Source organism: Sitophilus oryzae, unplaced genomic scaffold, assembly GCF_002938485.1.
Source record: "Sitophilus oryzae breed Bouriz unplaced genomic scaffold, Soryzae_2.0 scaffold_172_pilon_pilon, whole genome shotgun sequence".
Classification (NCBI taxonomy): domain Eukaryota; kingdom Metazoa; phylum Arthropoda; class Insecta; order Coleoptera; family Curculionidae; genus Sitophilus; species Sitophilus oryzae.
In genome coordinates, this window is record NW_022146424.1 from 10,208,948 (window position 1) to 10,228,133 (window position 19,186).

General features: G+C 32.5%; 1 protein-coding gene across 2 annotated transcripts; it reads left to right on the top strand.

The window, feature by feature from the left end:
* Positions 1–3,697: 3,697 nt before the first annotated feature.
* LOC115881719 (cytochrome P450 4C1-like) lies at positions 3,698–13,324 on the top strand. Of its 2 annotated transcripts, none has more exons than XM_030899330.1 (10): positions 3,698–3,924; positions 4,468–4,641; positions 5,902–5,971; positions 6,143–6,278; positions 6,344–6,383; positions 7,546–7,646; positions 7,823–7,891; positions 11,618–11,783; positions 12,163–12,342; positions 13,113–13,324. In XM_030899330.1, exons 1-10 carry the CDS (start codon positions 3,885–3,887, stop codon positions 13,274–13,276), a joined length of 1,140 nt encoding a protein of 379 aa, XP_030755190.1. In that variant the 5' UTR covers positions 3,698–3,884; the 3' UTR covers positions 13,277–13,324. The 2 variants fall into 2 exon arrangements, with proteins under 2 accessions (XP_030755190.1, XP_030755191.1); XM_030899331.1 differs by having other exon boundaries at positions 7,552–7,646.
* Positions 13,325–19,186: the final 5,862 nt, after the last annotated feature.

Below are 19,186 nucleotides of genomic sequence, written 5' to 3' on the forward strand. Positions count from 1 at the left end.
AAAGTTAGGCTATGCAAATTGATATATTAAGTATAACCTCTTTGGTATAACATTGTTAAACAAACATTAACAAATCATAACATATCAGATCATAGAACTAAAAAAAGTACTATTACATAAAAACAGGTAATACAATACTTCAAAATTAATTTTAACATAATATCAGAACCGAAAAATCAAATTGCAAACACAACCACACTTATCCAAACAGAAAAATGCACAAATTACAAAAAGTACCACAATCTAAGATGGCGGGCGGCTAGGTGAACCTCTTTTTGCAACAGCTGTAGCATCTCCCCTCTCTTATTCCTCCGTGGCTGTAAAAAATATAAAGTTTATTTATTTCCTGACTGTCATTCGTTGTGACACTTTAGTTTTGTATTTACGAGATTTTGGTTTAAATAAATACTATTGTCAAAAGCTTGAACATATTTATTTGGAGTCGGACATTGTATTTTTTAGAACCTCTTTCATTGCAAAGTATACAAGATAGCTTAATAGCCGTAAAAAAATCATCGCAACTTTATTAGAATATTTTTAACAGGAAAGCGGTAGTAATGACCCTTCATGTCCCTTAAGAAGGTGAGTTTTGTTGATATAAATAGTAACTGTTTATATAATTATAATTAATTTATTTTTCTTTCCTAAAATATTTTGATTAAAAGAAAATATATAAAAGTGGGCAACGCTGTGCCGGTCAAGCTTAATCACGTGACTAAAAGTTTATTTGGTATGAACTGTAGGAAATTATGCCCCCAAAAATTTTCACTGATTGCCATTTCAAAGACTACTGTGACACTGTTTTTTTTTTCAATTCTAATGCATGTTAATAATAATGAGCATATTTGAGCTTAAATCATTATCATTATAACCTGGATATCCGATTTTTTTAATATAATTTCATGGTATTTAAGCATTGTAAATCAAATTATTCGTATTATTCTTTTTTTTTCAATTTTATGTTTATTTAGATTTACCATATAATTATTACATTGTTAAAATAATGAATGTTTTGAATTATTTAAACATTAATAACACAGTTAAAATTACCATCAAGTAGGGGAGCTAAAATATCAATATATTTATTGTTATTTTATATCTCTGCACTATGGTATGGTTAAAAATATCACTAAGAGCAGGTATATTAGCAATTTTAGCTATAATTCTACGTACTGCATCGTACTGATCAAAGCCACCCAATGATTTTTGTTACGCATTTTACCGTTGAAAGAGCTATATGAAATAATACCACAGATTATACAGATTATAAACTTTGTTTTTTCTTTATGGTTTTTCGTGGTTCCAATTTTCGGAATCGGACACTAGTTTGGTTACAAGTTTGCGCACATAGCACGCCCACTTATGGCCTCTAAAATTGTGCACAGTTATTAGAGAAATATCGGAAAACCGAATAGCGTCATGCAATATTTACGCGTACCTTATCATGGTTACGATATGCGTGAGTCAATTTTTACCGCAACACCCGCTAACAACGTTACCGCCTGATGTAATTTGCGGATCAATTATACCAAGCGCTATTTCTAAATAACGTTTAAAAATTGCTTAAATGGGCACATGCGGGTATTTGACAACCGGGGCCGGCCGGCGAGATCTTTTATTTTAGGTTATGTTTGAATTGTTTTCAATTATTACTTTAGTTTTATTAGGTAATTTGATATTTAAGTAGCTGGGATTAGTTTTAATTAAATAAATATGGCCCAAAATATGGATTCCACCTCTTCCAATATTAAATAACCTATAAAGAGGCTTAGGTTTACAGGAGATGACGACTTAGCCCTTCTAAGAGAATTTGTTGCTTGTTGCCCTAAACTCACTGGCAGACGTTGAACAACAAAGCACTGAAAATAAGCACTTTAGCCATTTAGTTTTAAAATACCTAGACACAATTTCAAAGTTTTACAATTTCAAAGTTTTAAATTCAAAGTTAGGTCTGGTTAGGTTAAGTTTAAATAGCGGACGCCACGCGAACAGAATTCTTTCCGATCCGATAACTATAAATGAAGAGAGTTAATACCACCTCACGTAAAGGAAATAACACCTGGCCTTATTAACGTCCATGCACGCTATTCGGTTTAGCGATATCTCTCTATTACGCTGTTTATTGTTATTTTACGCGAGTTTATTTTTGCGCACAGGAAATTTTACTCGTTTGCACATCGCTTTGAATAAGAAGACTAAGGAAGGATTATATCAAAAATCTTAGGTACACCGCGATGGGCCTCAAATATGGCCGACTTAAATTCCGGTTTATCAGTGTCGTTCTAATTTTATTTAAAAAATGTAAAACTATGATGTAGGGTAGACGTGGGGTAGACTCAATAATTTGTTGTTTTATTTTACGTTGTGAATAAATGTTGGTAGTTATTAAAATTGTTATAAAAATATATAATTCTAATAAAAATAGATAAGTTATAATAAGTATTTATTACCACAAACATCCGATACGCTATTGAAGCAGGTAAGTCAAATTAACGTATCTAAATTCTTTGACATTTAATCTTTGACAAGTAATAAATAAAAGCTAAAATGCAAGAAAAATATATAATTTAGTTAATTTAAGTGAATTTCATAAATGATCGGTTTACTACACGTATGTATATTATATAGTCACTTACTAGCGAAAAGTTGTTCCATTATTTCACTCAATTTTTGCCGAGATCTGCCGCACGCTACACAACCAACTATTTTAGTCTTTTCGATAAATCGCGATAGTGTCACTGTTAATTTAAGTGCTGCCACAATTTCCATCTAGATTTACTACCTTTATACAACTATCAGTAGTAGAATAAATAATAAATAACATAAAATAAGCTCCGTAAAGACTGACAAATTCACAAAATTTCAAGTCAAATTCAAATGTGTCAAATGAATCGTCAAACAGAACTGTCAAGGATCCCCACCCTAGAGTGCTTTTATGGCGCTTTTTCCGCCCACCATGCCCACCAAGGATATACATGGACAGCATTATGCTCCTTCCTTAGTCTTCTTATTCAAAGGCACATCGTCATAAAAAACAATTTTTGTACCACGAATTAGGGACAAGATTTTTATCTGTATACTTATAGGATACCTGCTTAATCTGTGATAATACTGCGTGTATCTGCGAAGCCATTAAAAATTTTGAAATTCTTTAAATACAAAACATGTTCATTTCTGAACTCTGCATCTTATAAAAAAAAATAATATACAGGGTGTTCCATTAAAAAAAAAGAAAAAATATTTTATATTTTAGAATGGTTGGCGTAGAATTTTGAACACCCTGTATGATTTAAGATTACGATGTTTATAGCACAAAGTAAGTATCGACCATCTAAAGTAATACTTAAGGTTGAAAAATATATATATTTTTATTTACCTATTAATATCTCTGAAATTATCGAAATATATTTACTCATATCTTAGAATCATGTAAAGTGATCTGAACGGAAGCCAAAAATGCAATAATATACAGGGTGTTCCATTTAAAAAAAATTATCCCGGTCCACTCACAATTTTTTGAGCCACCTATAGAAGTCAAAATATTTTCCTGAAATACATCCTCGTTAAATATAGTAGTATTAATTAAGTGCATACTTTAGGTATGCACTTAAACAAAATTTCCAAGTTTTTTATTCTAGGAGCTCCACATGCCCGACTCACTATTGCCGGACCCTAAGTAAGTTTTGTTGAAAATTAAAAAAAAATTGTAATTTTTAGATATTTTAGATACATATAGACTACAGACTGGATCGGCTGAAAAATTAGGATTGCCGTGCAACGTGTGGCTCGGACATAATAATCTGTATTTTACTGACGATGCAGAAGAAATTCGAGTGTTCCTAAATCACCCAGACAGTTTGCATAAGTCATTTTTGTACGATGGAATGAGAATGGTTTTTAAGAACAGTCTTCTCTTTCAACCTGGTAAAACTGATAATATAAATGTTATTTTTTTAGTTTAGTAAGTCTGTTCAATGGGCCAGGGATAATTTTGACAGGCTACATCTACAGATCTCTGTATTAAAATGACAGACACAACTGTATTGTCATGTATTCTTTCGTTATCCCCCAAACCCAGCAGCCTTCAGATAAATCTTAGAGAGGCACTATTGGAAACAAGAAATAGCCATCTTATCTGATAGTCCAGCAATGATCTTCATTTCATAGTCATTGCCATAACAAACCAAATTTCGCTTTTTTTTTTTCTGCAAAAATAAAAAGTTATAAGGATGAGCGAGGGGATGAGCCATTTTTGAAAAACAGCCGGTATAGCCTGTCCAACGAATCAGGGAAGGATTTCGACAGATCACATCCAAAAAATGACACTGTTAGGGATCCTCCTATTGAACAGACATAATAACAAGATGTATTGGCAGAATCTTTACGACTTTGTTTTCATAGATAAAAAATCTAGTTTTTACTAGTGATATCTAGTTTTTTTTTATATAAACCATTTGTTGTTTTTAGTCAATATTTGGAAAGGACGCCGAAAGTTTATTTCGAAGAGTTTCAGTCAGCCCATCCTCAATTCCTTTGTTCAATATTTCAACGAAAACAGCAATGTATTGGTGAAAGTGCTGAGGAATTTTAACCACGACCTTTATAGTGTATTTGGTCGTTATACTTTCGATACTTTTACTGGTAAATCTATACCTATACTAATATTGTGCTAATATATAAAATCCTTAAGCGACTGACATACTGATTAATCACGATCCTGCTCAAACCACTCAACGTAAGAAGCTCAATTTTGGCATGCATGTTGATTCTAGGATGTAGAGGTTCGATAAGAAGGGATTTATCGAAATTCCAGTTCCAAGAGGGTGAAACCACCCCTCAAACATTAATATTACAATATTTTTTATTTAAAAAACGGCCAAGTTTCGGAAAAAACGCTTAAACACGTATATTTTATTTTGTTTTTTAAATATTTTAAGATTTTTAAAAATGTATACAGGGTGTTTCGAAAAATCTGGCCATTGATTAATTACGATTCTCCTTAAAGCGCTTGACGTAAAAAGCTGATTATTGGAAAACAGATTGACTTTAGGGTGTAGATTTCCGATAAGAAGGGATTTTTTGAAACTCGAATTCTAAGGGGGTGAAACTATCCCTTAAATATTAAAATATTTTTTATTTAAAAACCGATGAGTTTTTCGGAAAAACTCTTAAACACGTATATTTTATTTTGTTGTTTTACATATTTTAAAATTTTTTATAAATTTATACAGGGTGTTTCATAAAATATGACCATTGAATAATCACGATTCTGCTTAAACTGCTTGACGTTTAAAGCTGATTTTTGGCAAACGGATTGACTGTGGGGTGTAGAGGTTCGATAAGGAGGGGTTTCTCGAATCTCAAATTCCAAGAGGGTGAAAACGCCCTCAAATATAACAATATTTGTTATTTAATAAACGGTTAGTCTTTCGGGAAAACGCTTGGACAAGCATATTTTATTTGGTTTTTTTCTCGGTTTTTTTATATATTTTGAAATTTTTTAAAAAATCATACAGGGTGTTCTAAAAGTTGGGTAATTTCTTAACCACGGTTCTGCTTAGACTGCTTGACGTAAAAAGCTTATTTTTGGCAAACGGATTTTTCGAAAGTCAAATTCCAACGAGATGAAACTACCTCTCAAATATTACCAAGTTATATAATAATATCGCCATATCGTTTTTCTCATGATGACATAAATGTGAGAAAATTTTATCCAGTTTGTATGTTAATGGAAATTCTTGCTTTGCTTCATCATCACCATTACAAATGATTAATTCGACGCGAACGAAGTCGCTGGTACACGCTAGTAACTACTAAAACGCTAAAGGAATACACATATTTTTTAAGAGAAATATTTTATATTTAAGATAGTTATATAAGTGTTTTTTCTAAATGTTCCAGAAGCAATAGTTGGTAGGAATTACCACCTGCAAACTGATTTAAACAACAAGCTTTTGGAGGAAATGGATGTGTAAGTGGATAATTTTTAATAAATATGTAGTCTTTGAGAGCACAAGTCCAATGTTCGAAATACTGCATGTAAACAAAAGAAATAATGAACATACATTTTAAAGAGATTATAAATTTCTGAATACATTTTTGACATCAATACAAAACATTTATTTTTTCTTTTAAATTTCAGGATTCAACATTTCTTAGGCTGTGAGTATTTCGTGCGGGGTTGTTGTTTTGGCGTTCTCATGAGAATCAAGGATTTTCTATGTCATGGATGGCATGCACTTTGGGTTATACTTAAATTTAGAAGATTTTTAGCTGATGTAAAGTACCTATTAAAAAAACTTTAAACAATAATTATTATGATTACATATATTTATTTTTTTAGAAAGTTCGATGCAGGATGGCAGAATTTGATAAATGTCCAGGTATGATATTGTAGAATGTAGAATGTTTAGGAGGGGAGTTAATCACCGCGACCTTATAGATCTATTGTGTGTTCCCCTTTCTTGAGTTATAACGTGTTATAACTCATCATACAGTCTCAGGGCTTTAACAAAAGCCAGTATCTGAGACGGCTCCACAGAGGCCAGCTCTCCATCCTCGACATCAGACGTACTAAGGTTCATGGCACGAATGGTCGTCGTCTCGGCGCACTCAGTGATAAGGTGTTCTGGTGTTTCCCTATTTTCCCCACCAAATGTGCATTCGCCGTTGTTTCTCAGTTTCAGCCTACTGAGGTGTTCGTTGAGGAGACAGTGTCCTGTTAGAAACCCCGTGACAATCCGAAGATTGTTTTTACTTAAATCAAGGAAAACCTTTGATTTTTCTCGGTCATAAGTTCTGAGGAACTTTTTCGAGTGTCTTAGACCGTTGGAGGACACCCATTCCAAGTTACGGATGGAGTTTTCTAGATTCTTCAGTTCCGCTTTCAGTTGGTTCCTGTTTGGAAAACAGAACGGTTCTGGTCCAGTTAGTGGAGTGTTCACTCCTTTTCTAGCTAGATCATTTGTTTTTTCATTGCCTTCTATCCCTTGGTGAGCAGGCACCCAGAGTAGGAGGACTTTATTTTCTTTGCCTAATTTGTTTCTCTAGGCATTTTCTTTGCCTAATTTGCTTCTCTAGGCATCCTTTGACCAACTTCGAATTGATGGTTACTGAGTTGATCGCGTTAAGTGCTGCTTGACTATCGGACAGGATGGCAATTTCCTGTTTTCGATAGTTCCTATCTAAGATAAATTGTACGCATCTTTCGATAGCGCAAATTTCTGCCTGAAGGATACTGGGGTAGGTGCCCATTGATTCGGAGTATTTAGTTTTCGGCCCAAATATTCCTCTCCCTGTCCCTGCTTTGGTTTTGGAAGCATCAGTATACCACGTGATGGTATGGTCTTTTATATGCTGAGTAAGCGTTTCTTTCTTCCCAATCCTTTTTATTACTCAGTACTACAGTGAGGTGTTTCTCAAAGTTGTAAATGTATGATATTACTGTCTAGACTATATAGTCTATAGTGAAGCAAATTTTCCTCTTTCATTCAATTAAATTTAGTAAGTGTTTGATGTTTGAAGTTTAATCAGTTATTTTGTTAGTTGTAGATTCTCAGTTATCATTTGTGGACGCCATGTTGAACAGAAAAGACATCTTTCCTCGGAAAATAATAGAAACGGAGTTTATATTATTTGCATCAGCGGTAATATTAAAATATATTGCTATACATATATAACCACATTGTTTAAATTATAACACAAAACCAATTAGTCAAACCATTTATACAACAATAATAATACAAAAATACGCTTTATTATAAAACTTTTAAAATACATTGGTGCGCAGCAACTGTTTATATTAATTGGAATAACATTTTAGGCTACCGACACGACTGGAAATTCATTAGTATTTATATTTACGTTACTGGGTATGTATCCAGAAATCCAGGTGAGTTTCCAAGCACAATTATAAATTTTTATATCTATTAAATTATTATTATTAAACCAAAATAAAATTATGAATATACTGCCTAATTCAGTTGATCTTGGAAGGGTATTGGGTCTTTAGTTAATCTTTGCCTTGGCATTAAATCAGAATTAAATGAATTAAATATAAAATAACTATTAAACAGTATTCTGTCATACGGTGTTGTCATCAATAACTGGTTTTACCCCAGTAAGCATCTACCGCGTGGTATACATAAAAAGTAATAATCTGGAAAAAGTGGTAGAACTTTAAAAGTGTTAAAAATAAAATGACAAAAAAAGGAAAATGTAAAAAAAAAGATAAATCTATACCATCTTATATGTATAATTGCTTAGATGTACCCGAAAAAACCAGTGTTACCCACAGTTTAACTTCTAGATAGACAAAATTACTCCTTATTTTATCATGTATACAGGGTGGCGCACCTTATTCGCCTCGGTTGATTGTATGAAAACGGAAAGATGCAGAAACAAAATATTTTATTTAGGGGAACTGTGCACAATTTAAAATTATTTTGAAATATACAGATTGTTTCAGAACTAAGATCCATACCAAAGTTATATTTTTTCTTATGGAACACCCGGTATTTTATTTCATTTTTGGATTCTTGAGCACAAAAAAGGCATTTATTATAAGGATTAAATATGTTTAAAATCTTTAGTTTTTGAGATATTTCAATTTTTTAACACCCTATACATTACTTTTCAGAATTAATTCTTGTACTGAGTTTAAAAGTAAAGATATAAACTTTACTGGAAAATGCTATTGCTTCCTTAAATTTATACAGGGGTATCAAAAATTGCTGATTTAATTTAAGGATATATTTTACATAAAAACTTCGTTATTTCAAATACAACACCCTGTATTTTCTATGATAAATTGAAGCAGACTCAAATACTCTTTCAAACTATATTAGGGTTTTCTATACCTATCTAGCTCAGATTTTGAATAAAGAACAATTTTTCAATAAAATGGCAACCAAGAGGGCTAGTGTCGTCATGGCAGTTTTTTTATTGACAGTTAGTAGCTATTTTCAAAATCGAAATTAGTGTATGGACTTATTTAAATTTATACCAGTTTACTTTTATTTAATTTACCTACAATAGTTTAATAAATAATATTTATTAAATATGTATTTATTATTCTATCAAGAAAACCGAAGAAGTAGTTCTTTGATGTATTTTACGATGACTTGTAGATATATGGATTTTCTAGAAAAGAGACAATTACGGCAAATTCATTTTCTTCACTTCCAACGACAGGTTTCTGCCTAACAGGTTTTTTATAAACCACACTACCAGCTCTGCGAAATAGGGTAAGTAATTTTCAGAGGAACGCTTATCAGGAAGAATTCTATTTTTGGATACCTTTGAGCTTTGAGCATAAGTTCTTGAGGCCAAGAAGCAATTTTCTTCAGAAAATAAAATCACTAGAAACATATCCATTCGTTCCGCCAGCAGATGCTGCTTTATTTCTCTTGATAAAATAATGAATACTTATTTATTAAACTATTGTAGATTGTAGGTAAATCTAAGCAAACTGTTATAAATTATAAATATGTAATAATGTCCATAAACTAATGTCGACTTTGAAAATAGTTGATAACTGTCACTAGAAAATTGCCATGGCGACAGCAGCCATCTTGATTGCGATTTTAATTAAAAATCGCTTTTTATTCAAAATCTGAGCTAGATAGGTATAGGAAACCCTAATATAGTTTGAAAGAACATTTGAATCTGCTTCGGTTTATTTTAAAAAGAGTGTTGCATTTGAAATAACGAAGTTTTTATATAAAATAAATCCTTAAACTAGATCAGAAATTTTTGACACCCCTGTATAAATTTAAGAAAGCAATGCCATTTTTCAGTAAAGTTTATTTCTTTACCTTTAAACTCAGCACAAGAATTAATTCTGAAAAGTAATGTATAGGGTACATGTCAATGTAGTATTGAGCAATAAGAAGGATTGGAAGAGCGAAACGCAAAAGCATAACTTGGTATACTGATGCTTCCAAAACCAATACGGGAACAGGGATCGGAGTGTTTGGGCCGAGAGCTAATTACTCCGAACCAATGGGCACTTACCCTAGTATCCTACAGGCAGAAATCTACGCTATCGAGAGATGCGTACAACTTATCTTAGATAGGAACTATCGGAAACAAGAAATAGCCATCTTATCTGATAGTCAAGCAGCGTTAAAGGCGATCAACTCAGTATCAATCAATTCGAAATTGGTCAAAGAATGCATAGAGAAGCTGAATAAATTAGGCAAAGAAAACAAAGTCCTCCTACACTGGGTGTCTGCTCACCACGGGATAGAAGGCAATGAAAAAGCAAATAATCTAGCTAGGAAAGGACCGAACACTCCACTAACTGGACCAGAACCGTTCTGCTTTCCAAGTGGTAACCAACTCAAGGCGGAACTCAAGAACTTGGAAGATTCCATCCGCAACCTGGAATGGAAATCTTGCAATGGTCTAAGACACTCGAAGAAGTTTCTGAGGGCTTATGATCAAGAAAATCACAGATCTTCCTGGGTCTGAGTAAGAACAATCTTCGGATTGTCACGGGGTTTTAACAGGACACTGTCTCCCTCAATGAACACCTCAGTAGATTGAAACTAAGAAGAAACGGCGAATGCAGATTCTGTGGGGAAGATGGGGAAACACCAGTACACCTCATCACTGAGTGCGCCCAGACGACAACCATTCGTGCCATGAATTTTGGTACGACTGATATTGGAGATGGAGAACTACCCTCTATAAAACCGTCCCAGATACTGGCTTTTGTCAAAGCCCTGGGATTGTATGATGAGTTATGATTCAAGAAAAGGGGACACAATGGATCTGTAAGGTCGAAGTGATTAACCCCCTTCCCACTCATTCTAAATTCTAAAATTCTAAAAATGTATAGGGTGTTAATAATCAATTCTATAGTAGCATGCAAATTTAAATATCTTTAAATATCTCAAAAACTAAAAAATTGAAACATATTTAACTCTTATAATAGATGACTTTTTTTGGGTCTAAGAATCCAAAAATGAAATAAAATACCGGGTGTTCCATAAGAAAAAATATAACTTTGGTATGGATCTTAGTTCTGAAACAACCTGTATATTTCAAAATAATTTTAAATTGTGCATATTGCTTCCCCGTATATCCATAAAATATTTTGTTTCTACATCTTTCCGTTTTCGTATAATCAACCGAGGCGAATGAGGTGCGCCACCCTGTATAAAATTATATTAACAGAAAAATTAAACTTTGGTACGCCACTGTGTAGTCTATTAGTGGGGCTATTTGTCAGTAAAAATTTTAATAATCCATTATGCGAATCAAAGGATATGGTATCAAAAAATATAATACAATTTATAGTGACTTGTTTCGTATATCCACCAGTGGTAATATCGGCCTTTATTTATTTAACTTCCGTGAGAAATTTTGAAATGATCTTTTGAAAAAAATGATCTTTTTTGGATTTTCTTTCTTGTAAATTTAATCTACTACCTATGTTTTTATATTATTAACAAATAACTAAAAACATTCCAAACACATTTTCAAACATTTTTTTCGCGAAAAAAAAACTCATAATTGTGTTTTTGGGGTCGATAATTGCGTTTTGGGGAAGTATACCCCTAAAAATATTTTCATTTAAGACTTACCCTCTATATTATAATTTAATTTATAGGAGAAAGTATTTGAAGAAATAGTAACTAATATTGGTCGCGATGAACCTATTGAGGTAGACCATTTAACCAAATTGAAATATACTGAACGAGTTATTTTTGAATGCATGAGATTATTACCAAGTGTGACCGAAGTAAGCCGATATATCTCTAAAGACATAAAAATAGGTAAGTATTGTATGATCGTAAAAAAGCAGTCAAATTGATTTGGTCACTTTTATCGACGATGATCCTTATACTGTTTTAACAGCGATCGTCATTTCCAAGTCAACTATGACGCCGTTTTGAATGTTTTAATTTTAAAATTCAATGTCAAAATCATTGTTCAGTAGAAGGGGCTAAGTGGGACATTGAAGGGAAAATGGCCATCAATTGGCCATTTTCTTCAAGTTATTGGCCGGATATTATCGTAAATGGCCTGTATTATTCATGGTCTGTAGCACTTATACACTTTTGTTTTTAAAAATTCTAACAAATAAAATCTCACACACTCTGAATGAACAACATGTATCCAAATTGGTGCTCCAGTATAAATATCTTTTTTTAGGAGACAAAACCTTTCCAAAAGGAACCAATATATCGATATACATTCTTGGTGTTCATCGAAATAGCAAATATTGGCCGAATCCTGATAAGTTTGATCCAGACAGATTTCTACCAGAAGAAATTGCCAAAAGGCCTCCTTATGCCTATATTCTGTTCTCTGCAGGACCTAGGAACTGCATAGGTAATATTTTAATGTTGATGATCCTACAGTCAAACATCTTTATTATGAAGTTGACGATTACCAATAACAACTTTTAATCTGTAAATATTCTAAACTCACTTGATCATAAAAATTTTTGATCAGATGTACATTTTTGTATTGCAAAATTAGCAAAATTAATCACTAATTCACCACAATGCAATACAAAGTAAAGTAAAGATTTCAGTTAACGTCTCCTTTTTACTGCCAGGGCTAATCTGGACAGGGCCTACTTTGTTTACGCGGAATCCGAACCGCGGTCCTCGGCCATATTATGGTCAATGGCCTACCGACTTGGCAAGTGTCTAAATCGACTCTTACTTACGAGATATCCGATCTCATCCGGCCTCGAACCGGCGTGAATGAGCAGTGTGTGTCAATAGATTTTACACTTTTGCCTTTTTTTGGACAACAGCACGATACAGAGTTTCGAACCGGTCATCCGTCCATCCACTAGTATCGCCTTACGTCGCTTAACTTCGGTGTTCTAATGGGAACCGGTGTTTCTACGTAGCTAGGCCGTTGCCCACGATGCAATACAGCAAAACACTTTATTTTTTAAAATTGGACGCGCGTTTTGCTAACCAGGTTAGCATCATTAGAAGATGATTAAAACTAGTGTTTTGGTGTATTGTGGTAAATTAGCGTTTTATTTCGCTGTTGTAAAGGCAAAGGTTCCTACCCAAAACAGAAATGCTGACCATAGATCTTGAGAATATGCAATCTCAATACCTAATGTTTTCTTTTTGTAGGAAAAATGTTTGCTACCATGTCCATAAAGGTGGTCGTGGCCAACGTGATACGAAATTTTCGAGTGTCGTCAAAGTATCGATCGATAGATGAGATGGAGATGAGATGTTACATGACCATGAGGACGAAACATGACATAGACTGCCATTTTACTCCAAGAGATTGACGAAATAATTTTAAAACGTTATGTTAAATATATCAAATTATAATTATAACAAATTACAATAAAGCTTTTAACTATTTTTTTAACCCAGCTGATTTTGTTTTAAGGTTTATACGGGGTGGTCTGAATTGTATTCGAGAAACTTCGGCAGAATATTCTGCAGATAAAAATAACTAAAAAAGTTTGTATAAATGATGTCCTAAAATGCTTGGTTTCGGAGATACAGGGTGTAGAAGTTTCATTTTTATTTCGATTTTTTCCTGAACTAGCGTCGATATTTGTATGAAAATTGCTAGCTGGTTTGCAACCCTTTTGCAAACCTTTTCGTAGGTACCTGTCTAAAATTACCGAGTAAAATATATACATTTACGATATTTTCGCGGAAAAAAATATACATTACGAAAATCGCTACGAGGAATGGTTCTCGAGATATTTGGAATCGAAGTTATCGATATCTGTCATCATTGACATAAATTAAACATGTCTAAATAGTTATTAGACTGAAACATAGACTGAAATAATAAATTTAAAAAAATACATTTGCGCCAAGTTTTATCATCATTTTTTCGAAGAAAAATTTATGATTAATTAAGTTCCTAAATTTCTCATTTCAGCCAAATAATTATCTACTTAATAAAATGTTTATTTTTTGTCAATAATGACATGTATTGACTATTTATATTCTAAATATCTTGAGAACGGTTGCTCGTTGCGGTTTTTACCAAGAGACATTTTTTACGTTAAAAATAACGGAAATGTATATTTTTCACTCAGTAGTTTTATACAGGTACGGACGAAAAGTTATTACTCTTTAAAACAATTAAAACACATGTAGGTGGCGCCCCCTACATGACGCTAATTTTTATCCAAATATCGAATATAGTTCAGAAATTATTTGGAAAAAACTGAAATAAAAATCAAAGTTCTACACCCTGTATCTTCAAAACTAAGCATTTTACGACATACATTTATACGATTTTTTTTACGATGTACTTAAACAGCCGTTAAACGGTAGCCTACTAAAATGCCGTTAATAGATATTCTGACGTCGTTCATGTCGGCGGAGAGTAATGCCTAACCTTAAGCATTTTGCAAGAGCACCTGTGGGTCAGTGGCTGAGGCTATCGCTTCGTAAGCGAATGGTCCGTGGTTCAAATCTCACGCCGACCAAGACTTTTTTATATTTTTTTTGCTTATAGCGTGATCTTATTGCATTGGTTTCACTCTTTTTAGTTGGATTGGTTTAGTTATTTGGCGGGTTGGTTAGCGTGGTTATTTGGAGGGTGTTAATTCATTGGTTAGTTGGTTATTTAGTGGGGTTGGTTGATTTTTACTAATTTATATTTGTTTTTTATATTTTTTATGAGTGTCGAGGCTAGTTGCGTTGGTTAAGTTGGTTATTTGGAGGGGTGGATAGCGTTGGTTAGTCCTTACAAAATTCCTATATTTCATAAAGCCGTCAAGTGCGCCACATCAACGACGTCATACCTATTAACGGCATTTTAGTAAGCTACAGTTTAACGGCAGTTTAAGTACAGCCTTTTTTTTATTTGTTTTTATCTGCAGAATATGCTGCCAGAGTTTCCCGAATACAATTCGGACCACCCTGTATTATGCATAATCATTTTATGTTTACTAAATCCCTCGTATAGCAACGGAAAATTCTATTTTTTCTAGCACGTTAGGTCAAGTTCATTTTTTTTGTTGCTTTTGTTATTAACAATAACCACTTTTTTGTCGCTTTCTATAAATATTTTAATGAATACACTTACGAAAAATAATAGGGAAAATGATTAGAATTTATGAATATTAATTTTTTTTATTAATTAAATCAAACACAAAGTAGTCAATAAAGTGTTGCCTCTCATCGGTTTATTATCTATCATGTTAAAATATTTGTTTCAGTTTAAAATTAACTTTCGCATAATTTGTTCTCAGAAAAATAAAGAAAACAGAGATGCGTAGTGCTCTAATATAAAATACTGGGTTTATAGTAAATGAAAATATTGAGAGAATATTAATATCAGTTACTGATGGTAAGTAAAATAACCGTATACAATATAATATATTATAGTAATTTTTATGTCAGTGTCATTTTAGTTCAATATTAAATGTTTCTTGTGTCAAGTGCCTAAGCCTATACCGGATGCATGCGTATCAAAGTGGCTGGCCCCTATAACTTTTTATTTTATCAGATAAAAAACGAGATTTAGGTATGTTAGTATATAATCATAAATTAGGATTGATTGAAATATTCAATTCTTTTCGGCCACGTCTGTTTCACCGGAAATTACTCGAACTTTTGATTTTAAATGACACCCTCGGTATTTTTTTACTTTCGATAGAAAATGACATTCTGAATAGAATGATATATCATATGTCAACTTTTGACATTTTTCTTAAAACAATATTAATTTTAAATTTCAATCTAAGAGTGCCATAGCTATGTTAAAAACACTAATGTTTAATCAAAGGAGCCCTAGGAAAAATAGCTTTGATCGTCCTAATGTTATTCGTATCTTGTCGTGGCCGGTTAAAACATGCCCAAATCGTTTTTTTTTTTAATCATATCTCAATTGTTTCAAATGGAACGAGGGTGGCTCATTAGCATATTTGGAAAAAACATTTTTTTATTTGAATAATTTTACTACACTTAGTATTTCAAGTCAAATTTTTGTTATGAATCGCATGTTGCAATTTCAAATAATCATATTCGAAAATGTCAAAACATTGTTGTCAAAACAAAAAATGTTGACATATGATATGCCATTTTATTTCAGAGTGTCATTTTCTATCAGATAAGAAAGCAACAAAACACCGCGACCGAGGGTACTATTTAAAAATCAAAAGTTGTGGTAATTTCCGGTGAAAAGGAAGTGACAGAAAATAGTTATTGAATATGTCAATACTACAATCCTAATTTATGTCATATATTAATATACAAAAAAAAAAAAAAACTGAAAAAAATAAAACAGTTATAAGGGTGAGCTACTTATGAGACGCACTCGGTATGTCCCCCATGTACCTCCTGAAACGTTAATAATATTTAGTCCGCGTTAGGTAAATTTGTTTCATTAGTTAAATATTTTATGAAGAAATAAACAGGTTACAAAGCTATTGATATTATTAAACATTTTACTTTTAGTCATTGTCTAATAATACCACAGCTTTTTCAGTACCAGCTGGTCATTTCCGCATTTCGGTGCTCTTTCTAAGTTTACTTATTGATTATAGTTATATTTTATGAATAAGAAATAAATAGTGAGGAAATGTATAAAGAGAAGAAAATATTAAACAGCTCAGCCCTCAACAACTCGTAACCGTATACCAGTGTACACCAGTGCAGACACGCACACTCACACAACCATACCTACACTAGTGTACACTGATGTAACTGCCTTCAGGCTTCATCAGTACAGTAAGGAATCAGGAAGCGATGAAACCGATCCAAAAACACAAAAAACCAGGAAGCAAACGATGCAACGAGGCACCGTGTACAGCCCAGGAGATGGAAAAAAATTGATGAAGAAGCGAAAATAAATGTTGGAAAATAAAAGGAGCAAACAGGAGCCTAAGGCCCCAATTTGCAGCCAAGCACAAGAGTCGCCCAGGATTGCGGGCTTCGTCCAGCAGCGGAGGTAGCCAACAGCAACCCGCCGCAATACCCTTAACCGTGGTACCAATATTATGAATAAAAAATAAATATACATTTCCCTCACTATTTATTTCTTATTCATGCACAGGCAAAATGACTTGGTACTACAACGGACGAAGCCCGCAATCCTGGGCGACTCTTGGCTGCAAATTGGGGCTTTAGGCTTCCGTTTGCTCCTTTTATTTTCCACATAATTATTACAAACTTCTTCATGTCTCACGGAGTTACACAGATGCCTTGTTCCCCATCGTTGCCTGTTGTGTTTTGGGATCGGTTTCATCGTTTCCTGATTCCTTACCGTTTTTTGTAGGTGTGGTTGTGTGCGTGTCTGCACTGTTGTACATTGGTGTATACGGTTATGAGTTGTTGATGGCTGAGCCGTTTAATCTTAAACTCTGTATTAACTAGATAGATCTTAGAGATGGTGTGGATTAAATTCGTTTTTGGACTAGGATTAGTTTTTATCTTAATTTTGTTATGGACGGCATGGTCGCTCTACTCAAAAGACGAATTTTTTAAATTTGCGGAAGAGTACAAAAATTCCTATACGTTCTATCCGATTGTCGGAAATTCGCTGAGTCTGAAAAACACTGGTAAGTTTTCATAATCATCATGTCAAATCATCATGAATTGCCAGGTGACACTATTAATATGAGAGCTGTCTAGGCAACAAATTAAAAAAAATGATTTTATTTATTTATTAATTAATTGTGATAGAGTAAAATATTCTAACGCTTTAAAGATTTGGCACATTTCTTTTGTTACTCGGAATGCTTAGTTGATTTTGATATAACTTTTTATGACAATTGATCGAAAAAAAACGGCACCAAAGACAGCTGAGGAATGACAAGTATTAAACCAAACCTAGCCAGTACTCTTGTTTTTTTAATGGCGCTTACAGCCAGTTGGTCTTAAAGTTGTTATTTATTTTTATATTGGGTAAAAAGTAGATTTTTAAGTGGTGCGTAGTTTAAAATTAAGTAAACTTATTTTTTAGGAAATAGATTCGTGTGTCTTAAAACGGAGGGGGTTCTATCCTTTCTTTCTATAATTAGTGTGTTAGTTTTAAAAAAATCAAAAATCAGATTTTTTTATTTAAATCAGATTATTTTGATTTTAATTCAAAACCAATATTTAAATCAAGTTTCCAAATGACTAGGACTTATTTCCAATTAAAGTCGTATCCTAAATGGCTAAATCTTTATAACTCTGCACGATACCGATAACATTAACAAAATTTTACGGCGCCTGTCATTTTAATTAATTTTTGTCATTTAACGCCTAGGTATAAAGCAGTACAAAGCACTGTTACGCCTAAGCACAAAAAGTATATTATTAAACTGATATTAAGTGTCAAAATTCAACGAGTGTACAAATTGTTGCTCGATTACTCTTTGTATATTTGAAATTGATTAAAAAATAGTATGTTCTATTCAGATAAATGTACTTTTTGTGCCTCCTTGTAACGTCTGAATAGCTTTACGATGGTCCTTCAAAGGCGTCAAAAATGTATAATTTTGCTCCTAAAAAAACAATACACTATTGTTCGGAAATAGTTTTAAGTCGAGAATAAAGTTAGTATATTATTATGTCAAGTGTAAAGTACTTACTGTAGATCAAAATGTCGATAGGAATTTGGAAACACAACCGTTTCAAAAAAATATAAAACAACTTATTTTCTGACAACGATTATAGATTCTCGGGAATGAAGATATTATAGTCTATATGTCAGAAGAACTTAGTTCTGCACTAGATTTTGCGAATGATATGTATTCCGAACAGTAAATTTCTGTCCTTATATATAAGTTTTAAAATAATTTTTTTTTATTTTTATTTTCCCTCCTTTAACAATATTTCACAATTAATTCAAAAATCGGGCCAACAATTAAATTGATGAATAGATATTTTTATATAGCATTTTTATAACATTTACAATTATTTTCGGTTTATTATCTATTATATAAATATTTGTTATGGTTTTCAGACACATTTTTATACCTTTTACAGTTATTTTTTGATTTATTATTATAAAGTTTCAATAAAATTATTTTTGATTCAATCACATGATTTAAATTTAAAAAAAAAAAAACTTGATTTAAATCACGATTTAAGTCATGATTTAAATCATGATTTAAATCATGCCAACCCTGCACCTCAATATGTCTTATTTAAAATTGAGGTAGCCCTATATTTATATTACTCATTATGAATTAGCTGGAACTTAATAATCATATTTAAAAAATGTGGTTAAGTAAATG